The 11487-nt window shown below is 35.2% G+C and overlaps 1 protein-coding gene across 1 annotated transcript; it reads left to right on the top strand.

Moving 5' to 3' along the window:
• The first annotated feature begins 2432 nt into the window (after positions 1 to 2432).
• On the top strand, positions 2433 to 10715 carry LOC123248013 (zinc finger protein 397-like). Its single transcript, XM_044677156.1, has 3 exons — positions 2433 to 2855; positions 3765 to 3912; positions 9020 to 10715. The coding sequence occupies exons 1-3, from the start codon at positions 2433 to 2435 to the stop codon at positions 9799 to 9801; spliced, it is 1353 nt and encodes a 450-aa protein (XP_044533091.1). The 3' UTR covers positions 9802 to 10715.
• Positions 10716 to 11487: the final 772 nt, after the last annotated feature.

Raw genomic sequence — 11487 nt, 5'->3', positions numbered from 1 at the left:
TTACCTATAAAATTATTTGATTGGAATGTATCAGGAGCTCTTAACCTTTTTTGTGTCATGGATTTCTTTGTCAGTCTGGTGAAACCATATTATTCTGGATCTTGTTACCTACATTCATAATTGAAGGAAATACTAAATTTCGGTTAGAAGTTAATGAAAATAAAGATGTAATTTTTTTTCCTTTCCAGGTTTATAAACCCCCTGAAATCTATTCTAGGACCTCAGGTTAACAACCCCCTGAACTAAGTAATCTTCAAGCTCCCTTCCAGCTTCAAATACTGCCTTCCAGTATGTTTACAGGTACCTTACACTTTTCCTGGGTTTTGTCATACATCAAGACTTTCCTAGGATTGTTAAGTATTAGGTAACAGATGACAGAAAGTTTATTTGCACCACCTGCCTTCACTATGGCCTTGTTTTTTTGGTATAAATGAATCAAAACAGTCAAATATTTATCAAGTACCTACTTTGTGATTTGGGGGATACAAATACTCTTTTCAAGGAACATCTCACAGAGGAGAAAAATATAAATATATACAGAATATAAGGAGGAATGAGGAAATGTTTCCCTGAAGTAACTTCAAGGAAAAGGTGATTTCAGTGAAGCAGAAATGAGAAGATAGTGCACTTGAGACATGAGGCACTAGAAGTACAAAGACTGAGAGACAGGAAATGAGAGAATGTTCTGTGTTAGTCTAAAGCCCATTTGAATGAACTGTGAGTTTGGGAGAAGGAGTAATTACTGTACAATGTATTTTACCCTAGAAGAAGTTAGGAAGCCATTGGAGTTTACTGAATGAGGGTGTAATGTAGTCAGATCTGTAAAATGATTGGTAAGCAGAATGTAGGACTAACTGGAGCAGAGACCAGTTTGGAAGCTTAAGGATAGCACTGTGAGTAGTGAGAAGGGACCAAATGTAAGAGGTGCTATGGATGTGGAAGGAGCAAGATATAGCAGCTGAATGGCTATGTGCTATAGGGAGAGAGAGAGAAGTCAAGGATAATATTGAGGTTATGATCTTGGGGCATGAGAAGAATGGCAATATCTTTCTGGTGGGGGAGGAAATGACAAGTTCAGTTTTAGACATGTTTGTTGCATTTGAGATGCCTCATGAGACATTCATTTTGAAATATCCATTAAGTCACTGGTAGTTGAAGTTCTTGGGTGACCACATGTTGGATATATAGATTTGTGAGTCACTTGCATAGAGATGATAAACCCTGAGAGCAGATGAGAGGGAATGTAGAGAAGAAAATAGACCCTTTGGCAAACATCCATACTTAAGGGTGTAATAGAGATCAGCACAAACTGGTTGATTAATTAGTCCTTGACTTTTTTGTTTTTTTTTAAATGGTTTTGTTTGTGTGTTTGTTTTGTTTTTTGTTTATTTTTATTTTTCCATAGTTATGTGATTCATATTCTTTGCCCTTACCTTCTCCCTCCCTCCTCCTGTGGCCAATGAGCAATTCAGTGAGGTTTTACATGTATCATATAATTTGTACTTTTTGTTAGGATTAAGTACCACTTTTCTACCTCATACTTAACCAGCAAGTCTTCTTTTTCAGTTAACATTATAAACTGTAGAATATTAGACCTGTAAGGGACTTTAAAAAATCATCTGAATCCTAGAGAGGGGAAATAACTTGCTCAGGGTCACTTGGCAAGTTAGTGGTAGAACAAGGACTAAAACTTGGGCCTCGTCCAAGTGCTCTTTCAATTATGTTATGGTGTTAATTGTTCTGGTATTTAAGTACTTTAAAGTCAGTGTATGACTGAACTTTTTAAGCATTTAGAAGAATGACCACTAGTATTTGGCATTTCTCTAAGAGCAGTTTCAAAATGTTCTTTTGTGTCTCTATTTTAGTAGTCTTAACTCCTTGTTGACATTAAGTGTAAATGCTATTTTCTGTTCTTGTCAAATGTTAGGTTCACAAAATTGCTCTGGTAAGCTTCTCCTTGTCCCCTTTTCTTTGAACTTCTAGAAGAATATTTCATTAATATTTCCCAACTTCTTTTTTGTTTTCCCCAACATCATTGTAGTGTGTATGTGTGTTTTAACATTTATTTTATGATTTTTCCTCATAGCTTTGTGATCCTAACCTCCTTATTTATAAAACTAGTAATTTAATCTTTTAAAGTCCTGACTAGACTAATAATTATTGTGAAAAATCTCAAAATTTTATCAAATAAAATTTTAATTGACTTTAAGAAGGATAAGTTTGTATCATATAACAAGCCTTAGAGATACCTCTACTATTTTTGAAAACAAATAAAGTTAGAATTAAACAACTCCAAAAGGATGGGAAGTTACTGCCTTTTAGCAGCAATAATTTCTTCTCTTTCAAGTGCCTGAAAAAGAAAATCAAGAGCTGGAGTTTCATTCTTGCACCATAGATTCTATTTGGAATTAAGTGGCATCCCCTGAGTCTGGATGATGGCTACAGAATCCAGGGAGGTCGCACCCCTGACTCCTAGGTCTCCACAAGAACAAGAGAGACCTCTGAAAATGGAACTGCAGGAGGTTGATACCTGGGAACAGGAACCAAGCCTACAGTGGAAGGTCACACCCTTTGATGGGGAGATTTTTCGCCAACGTTTTAGGCATTTCTGCTATGAGGAGACACCCGGACCACGTGAAGCTCTGAACCAACTCAGAGACCTTTGTCAGAAATGGTTAAGACCAGATATTCATACAAAGGTGCAGATCCTGGAACTATTGGTACTAGAACAATTCCTGACCATCTTGCCTGAAGAACTACAAGCTTGGTTGCAGGAGCACCATCCAAAGAGTGGGGAACAGGCAGTGACTATGTTGGAGGATTTAGAGCAAGAGTTTGATGAGCCAGATCAACAGGTAGGAAAGGGAATGGGTAAACTGTTGTGAGGAAATATGAAGAATGAGGAGCAGAAATGAGGAAATGTTGAAAATCAGTCTCCCTTGAACTGTATTTACTATTTGGTTAACTTCCTGTGTCTACTTCTTTTCTTCTGCTTGAAAATTTAGTGATACAAACTCTTGTTCTTCCCTATTCTGTGTTAGGTATGGATTGGAGGGAGTAAGAATCTGGCTATCTGTTCTTGGAAATTTTAGTTCCCTTCCCTATAGTGACTTTCTTACTTGTGAAGGGGAAAAATATTCACACTGAGTTCTCATGATAAGTAACTACTGCTGAATGACATTCTACATAGAAATTCAGATGGCTAAAACTTTTTAAGTCTTTATTACCCTCAAGCATAGGTCCAGAGTTCAGAAAAATAACTCAGACATTTGATTAGAGTTTTAACACAGTTTTATATAGTTTTCATTTATGTCAGGGAGACAAGACTAATTTTTGATCATATATCCTTTGAGGTTATAAGAGTTAAGCAGATTAAGTTTTGGTGTTTATAGGTACATTAAGGCAAGCTACAAATTAAAGCTTGACTTGTAAGATTTATACTACAAAGCTACATTTAGAAAGTTTGGGCTAATCAAGAGGGGACATTTACATGCCAAAAGTTAACCACAGGGTCAAGAGCTGGTTGGGATCCTTCCACAAAAGGGAAGCCTTGATTAAAATTACAGGTGTAATAAATTCCTTTTTCCTTCCTTTTGGCTTCTTATCTCAGGAATGTCTGAGAGTCTTTGCTTAATGTTAACATCCCATGAGACAGGCTTCTGCCAACCAAATAACTTTCTAACAGAAGAGGCAACTTTGAACCCCAAAATAATGAAAAAGGAAATTTTTTTAAACTGATGACACCTGTACCTAATTATCTCCAGGTCAGAGCCTCTGCCTATACGAAGGAGGAGATTTTGGAGGAGTCAACACTTCTGGGAACATCACAAAAGTCCTCTTGTGTTCAGTTCCAGGCTTTGGAGGTCCAGCACAAGAGTGAATCACCAGAACCCCACTTCCAACCAGAAAGAGGTGAGGAGCAGGATCTTATCAAGAAGGAGAGTGAAAATAGAGAACCACACAAATTATCTCTAATGTGTCCTCCCCAGAAATGTCACCCACCTTACTATGGGAGATACCACCATCTACTATGCTCCTTTAGCATAAATATTCAGTTTTATTACTCCATACATCTTTTTCATTATTCACATTGCTATGAAATCCTGCTATTCTTATTTTCACACATTGCCACATTGTTGTTTTTGCCAATGTCACTTCTTCCTCATAATCTGAGGAATAGATGTTTAAAAATAATATTGCTTTTTTATAATTAAATATTATTTTTTCAATTACAAAAGTCTGTTTTCTCTCCTTCCTACCACCTTCCCACATTAAGAAAAAAAAATAAAATCATCCCAATAAATATGCAGAACAAAATTTTATATTAGCCACATTCAAAATTGTATGTCTCATTCTGCCTATTTCATCACTTCTGTGTCAGGAGATGGCTAGTATTCTTCGTTATCAGTACTCTGGATTCATGGTTGGTCATTGCACTGATCAGAGTTCCCAAGTCTTTCACAATTGTTCATTTCTGCATGGTTGTTATTATGGTATTAATGGTTCTCCCTATTTCGTTCTTTTAAGGTCATGCAAGTGTTAGCAGGCTTTATGAAATAATCTCACTCAATCTACTCCTTTAACTCTCCTGCTTCATATCTCATATACATCAAATTTTCCTTTGATTTTAGTGTCCTCGTTGATTCAGCAAACATTTATTGAATAAATATGATGTGCAAATTGTAGGAAAATAACAAAACATGGTTGGTACTATTCAGGAATATAACTGGTGTTTCCTTCTTTCCTTCCTCCTTCCACTCAGAATTTTGCTAGTTTTATACAACCTTCATCCAAACCCCACTCACCCACACAAATACACACAAGCAAGATTCTTTTCCAATTCAAGAGATGTTTATTAAGAATCTATTGTTTTAAATATTAAGGACCTTAAATTTTTTGAAGATAAAATATTAATTCTTTACCCTGCATTTTAGACATAAGTATGCTGAAATAGTTGTTATTATTTAGTATTATTATTAATGAGTATCAATTAGTATTTATTATTAATTAAATTAGTAATTTAACATTACTCTAAATCCAAGTACTTCTAGTTCTGAGAGAGATGTGTAAAATAGCTCCACCCCCTCTCATCTTGAGAAATGTCTTTAACCCAAGACAATTTAAAGTAACATAAGAATCTTGAATAAGGGGAAGATTACAATATGGTAAAATATTGTTTTGAGTAATATTCAACTTCATCTAATAGAATAATCACTTAATCTTCTACTAAAACTATTCAGTTCCTTCTTTGACCACATTTCTCTAGTATTCTTCCAAATAATTATAAGAGACATTCTCCTAGTGATCAGTACCCTAATTCCTTCAAAACAAAGGAAGGAAGCACTGCCCTTGTGTGGCACTTCTGGGAAGTGGATAAACAATCTTAACTAGACCACTGCACTACTTTTCTATCTATTTACCTCCACTACCTCCACTTCCTTAGATACTATTTTTTATTTCAAACATTTTCCCAAAGGACTAGAAAGGACTGTGGGATAGAGGACCTAATCTAATTTTAAATGACTTTTTCATCTTCCATTCTGCTCTCTCATATCTTGGTGCTTGATTCTAGTACCTACTACTTTTCGGTATTATTCCTGAGGTCATCTTCTCACGACCTCTAAACTATGTTTTAGATTGAATCACAAAGGAACAAAATGGTGTACAGAAATATTAAGAATAGCATTGGAAGATATTGTAGAGATAATTGATCCACCAACAGTATTCAAGTTTTTCAGCTTTCAGATACCCCAAAGTGGATGTAGAAAAATAGAATAGCTGGTATTTAAACTTCTAAACTAGTTTATCTAGCTTAGAGTCTGGAATTTTCTTTCTTTAAATATCTGCCTGTTATCTTTCTTTTTAGCTAGTTCTATTATCTGCAAGGAAATTTTCCCAGGCTTTCCATCTGAAATTATTCCCAATTTATCCTGTATAAATCTTGTTTGTACATGAGAGCAGGGACTGTTTTTGTCTTTCCTTGTATCCACAAGATACAGTATCTGGCATAGTTGCTGCTTCTTTAATTTTTTTCAACTTAATGACTTGTGTTCTTAACCCCACACCATATGCTCTGGCCAATATTTACCGTTCTTTATCTCTCTCCAAGACTCTGCCCCTCCATAAACCAGAACACCACTATGATGCTTGAAGGTTAACCTGCCTGAGTTCTTAGAACAGAATTTATTCGCTTACAATACAATCCTAGATTTACTTTCAGCCAGTAAGTAAACTTTCTCATTGGAGCCAACCTTCTGGGGTTCTACCTACATTTATACATTTTCATTTAGCTAGTATTTTCACTGGCTGTCCACTATGCCTGGAATCCTCTCCTTGTCTCTGGCTTCCTGGTTTCCATCAGATCTCAGTTGTGGTCCTACCTTCTGTAAGAAGCCTTTATGGACACCTTTAATGCTAATGCTTTCCTTCCAAGATTCTCTCCAATTTATCATGTATCTTTTTTTTATGCACAGTTACTTGCATTTTGTTTCCCCTTTTGCAATTGAGATTAAGGTAAACTAAGGCATAAAGTTCCAATTGTGTTCAGTTTATTGGTAGGGATAGCAAAAGTATCAGAGATGAAAGGAAATAATATAATGGGATGGAAGATGGAATTGCAGGACTAGCAACAATCCCTCCTTCTGTCTTTTTGCTATAGAAAGCTCATTGGAGGTGTTCACCTTCATGGCTAGTTAATGTTACAGTAACAACAGTTCATCCTTTCTTAAAGCATAGCCAGCATTGCAAAGATAACAGACTTTCTAGTGCCCACCTGCATTTTGGGCCAGCAAAATAACAAGATAATTGCACATGACTTTGTAATGCTTATCAATGAGACAAAAGGTCTCCCTTAAGTTGTGCATGGGCAGTAAGATGTATAGACATAATATATTTATTTGAATTAAGGCAAAGCTTATCTCAGAGAGGAAAGTTGAATTTCTGAACTCATGAACCTAACTCAGAGACAAAAAATTGTGGCTCCAAAAGTTACAGAATAGAATTTGTTGCAAAATGGCATCAATAAAATACTAACTCTATTTGATTTTCTCAACCCCATTGGATGGTAAACTCCTTTGTATAATCACCTAACACAGTGCCTGGTTCTTAATAAATGCTTGTTTACCTTAGCCCAAAGTGGAAAGTGGATAAAAAGAACTAGTACATATGCCTTTCGTTAGTATTATCTTTGTATGTGCGTGTTACCCCGATACCCTAGTAGACTTGTAACTATGAAATAAGACAACAGGTCTTATCTAAACTTGCTTTATTCTTTATCATTTAACATACTTTTGGTGCTTTGAAAATATTTATTGAGTGAACTAAAATGTTTCTCATCATCCATAGATTTTATTTTATTTTTAAAAACTCACCTTCCACCTCAGAATCAATACTAGCTAATGGTTCCAAAGCAGAAGAGTGGAAGGGGTAGACCATTTGCCCAGGGTAACATAGCTAAGAAGTGTCTGAGGCCATATTTGAGCCCAAGACCTCCCATCTCTAAGCCTATTTCTTAATCCACTGAACCACATAGCTACTTCCCACCCATAGATTTTTTTCTTGAATTTTACTTCATTCCTATAGTTCACAAAAGATATTTTTATTGCATATATGATTATAAACTTTCATTTTTGTCTTCCTTCCTACCTTCATCCAGGATCTCTTTAGAGTCCATGTATTGCCATGTATTACTTATCCTAAATCTGATGGTTGGAAGAAGAGAACATAACCTTCCCTCTCAAACCTCTTTATTAGTCATTTTCTCTCTGTAGTTTGTATGTAGGCATATGTTTTAAAGATAGAAAAAGTGAATAAGCTGTGTCTATCCATTATGTCTCTTTAGACCTGGGGTTCTTATCCTTTTTCTTTGCTGAGGACCGTTTTGGCAGTTTTGGGAAACCCTCTCCTATAATTTTTCTATCCCAAGCCATTAATTATCTCTATATATATCTTATTCCTCCTATTCTTCCCACAGCCTTCTACTCTCTCCATTCTTGCCCCAAGGCACTACCTTTCTGAACTTCTGATTTAGTTAGGTTTCTCTCCATTCCCAGGCCTTTGCGTCCCTTTCTTCCTCTTATCACTATCATATAACTTATCACTATCATCAATGGCCTCAAGAAATTGTTTGATTTAGTCCCTTGGGCAGCTAAGTGGCACAGTGGATAGAGTGCAGGACTTGGAGTAGGAAGACTCATCTTCCTGAGTTCAAATCTGGGCAAGTCACTTAACCCTGTTTACCCCAGTTTCCTCATCTTTTAAATGAGCTGGAGAAGGAAATGGCAAACCACTCTTATCAGCTTTGCCAAGAAAACCCCAAATGGGATCACAAAGACTTGGGCACAACAGGAAAAAAAAGAACAATGATAAAATCAAGTAAATTTATATCTATAGTTTACAAATTTTATCAACATTTTGTATTTCTATTACCCTCATTTCCAAGTGCTTCATCCCCTTAACCTTTTCCCAGAAAGTCTATTTAAAATTAATTGATTTTTTTAAAAAAACTTCAAATATAGCTCTCAGGATAAAAGCTCAGTCTCTTCTTGGAGATCAAAAGTTCAAATAGCTCAGCCTAACTCTCTTTTATCTTCCACATGTTTTAAAAAAAATGTCTGTTCCTTTGACTAATCAAAATTTACTTTAAATCTTTTTCCTCTTTTCTTTTTTACCTTAGTAGACATTAAAAATGACTCATTATCAGCTTATTGATAAAAATTCCTAATATATTTAAAGACCATAATCAGTTTACCACATAGGCTGCTCTTTCTAATGCTAAACAGTCCAAATTGTTGACTTTTCTTCATTGCTTTAGTTACTTTTGTCAATTATTCCTAAAATCTCTGTAGTTTCTTCAAGTACTAAAGCTGGCTCGTTATTCCCTTTCCATATTATTACTGTTTTACACGCATATACTAGTATATGTACACATTTTTAGTATACTTGATATTTTATTTCAATCAGCCTGATCTTTTTTGTCTTCCTGAGAATCTGTGACACTTCCATGGTTTGTTTATTTTAGGTGGTGATAAGCAGACTGAGGAACACTTAACTCCAAAGCAGGAAATTTCTGCAGAAAATGAACTATATGAGGAAGTCTCTGGAAATCTTAATGGGAATATTCCTCAAGTTTCAGAGTGTGATAAACACCTTATGGGTAGATTAAGAAAAAAGAAAGAAAATCTGCTGGGCCAGAGACAACATAAAGATAACAAATGGGAGGAAAATTTTACTTGGAGCTCGGGCTTTATTAGGAATCAAAACATCTACTCTATTGAAAAACCCTATGGCTGTGATGCATGTGAGAAAGCCTTTAGTCAGAGCTCACATCTTCTTAATCATCAGAGAATTCATACTGGAGAGAAACCCTATGAATGTGAGGAGTGTGGGAAAGCCTTCAATTATAGCTCACACCTTATTCTACATCGGAGAATCCACACTGGGGAGAAACCTTATGAGTGTGTTGAGTGTGGAAAATCCTTTAGTCAAAGTTCAAGCCTCATTCAGCATCAGAGAATCCATACTGGGGAGAAACCCTATCCATGTAATCAGTGTAGTAAAAGTTTCAGTCGAAGCTCAAACCGTATTTTACATCAGAGAATACACACAGGAGAGAAACCTTATGAATGTGATAAGTGTGGGAAAGCCTTCAGACAGAAATCTGCTCTTGTTCTACATCAGAGAATCCATACCGGAGAGAAACCTTATGAATGTGATGAATGTGGGAAAGCCTTCAGTCAGAGTACAAACCTTATTAAACATCAGAGAAGTCACAGTGGAGAAAAAATCCTTTCAGCATCATGAGTGTGACTCAAGCCCCTGTTACTAATAGAAAAAACAACAACACTGGAGACAAAATCCTTGATATAATCACTATAGTTAAAACATCACCCATAGATTTCCTAGTTGAACAATAAGAAACCACTCTAGACAGAAGCTCCATTAATATAACAAAGAAAAAATGTTCAAAAAACATTGAAACCTTGTCTAGAAATCTTAGTAATGGTTTGAAAATCAGTCAACAAACATTTACTCAGCTTCATTTTATAGAAATTTCAACATAAAATACAAAGATTCTTTGTTTTCAAAGGACTTAGATTCTATTTAGAGGATATAACATGTTTACAATTAAGTACTGCCCTAGTCTTTTTCTTGAAATCTTATGGGATCTTATTCTACTTCCAAATGTACATTCTTATTAATGCAAATAATAAAATTGATGGCTCTGTTGTCAGAGTTCCCTCTCTGAACCAGCACCGATGGTCTGTAACAGTGAGTGTGGCTTTATAGCATTCACACCCCACATATGAAAGCCCTTTTGATTATCTTTAAATGCATCTTTTATTCTAAAGACCAAATAGCCTCATATAATTCTTCCATTATGTATTGATACCATATTCTGAACATAGGAATAAAAATTAAAAAAAAAAAAAAAAGTAAAAGGGTTCTGCAGAGTAGAGTGAAAGACATATTACAGTTTGGAGGTTTTTAAAACCTTATAGAGCATATATATAAAATCATATGTATGTAGATCAAATATCATAATTGGATTTTAAAATTAATATTCAATGTCTCCAAAATATAATATTTATAAAGATATTTAATTAGAGAGCTAGAGAACACAGGGAATGCTCACCACTCAATCCATATGGAAGAGAGAGCACAAGGGCAGAGCAACTGCAACTATATACAGACAACAGCAACACATATATATGAAAGGCAAAAGGAGTTGTGGGTAATACCAAAATAAAGTTTGGGTAATGTAGTTTTAGGGATTCAAGATAATTCTGACTATACATTATCATTAAACCTATATGTCTCATTGCTCTGTTCAAAATTAATTTTATTGCAAATATCATGAGAATTCATGTGTTTTCATGCTTGATGAATACTTGTGCTATGTAATTAATGCATTTATTTCTTCTTTGTAATGTCTGGAGGGTTATATCATTTAAATAGAGTTGGCCTTGAAATCAGAAAGTTCTTAGGTTCAAGTCATCCCTCTGACATTCTGGCTATTTGTCCCTGGGCAATTCACTTGATCTTAGTGTCCCCAGGCAATTATCTATGACAAAATATTATTGAGAAAAATGTTGATCTTCTTTGGTAGAGGAAATTCCTTATCTGGAGCTCTCTTCACCATTGAAATCAGAGATTTGGCTCAAATAAACAGGTAAAAGGAAATTACTTGGTTTTTGATAAGGTGCTATGTTTAGACAGTGTTTCAGCTTTAATATATTGTGTGCAGTATCACATCAGTATCACTAAACATTCTTTTACTGATGAGAATGGATGAGTGACATTCTGAGGGCTTTGTGGGAAAAGAAATAACCTTCATAGCATGGGACAAAGAGTGTCATAGACCAAGAGAGAAGATAATATTTTAATTTGGAAGGAAAGGAAGGGGGAGATAATTTCAGATAGCAATTGAAATTTTTTAAAAAAGCAATCCTGTTTTTCAGTGACCTGTTATAAGATATACTTGTCAAT

The sequence above is a fragment of the Gracilinanus agilis genome, chromosome 4, assembly GCF_016433145.1.
Source record: "Gracilinanus agilis isolate LMUSP501 chromosome 4, AgileGrace, whole genome shotgun sequence".
In the NCBI taxonomy this organism is placed as follows: Eukaryota; Metazoa; Chordata; class Mammalia; order Didelphimorphia; family Didelphidae; genus Gracilinanus; species Gracilinanus agilis.
Note: the sequence above shows the minus strand (reverse complement) of the source record. Positions and strands in the feature narration are given on the sequence as shown.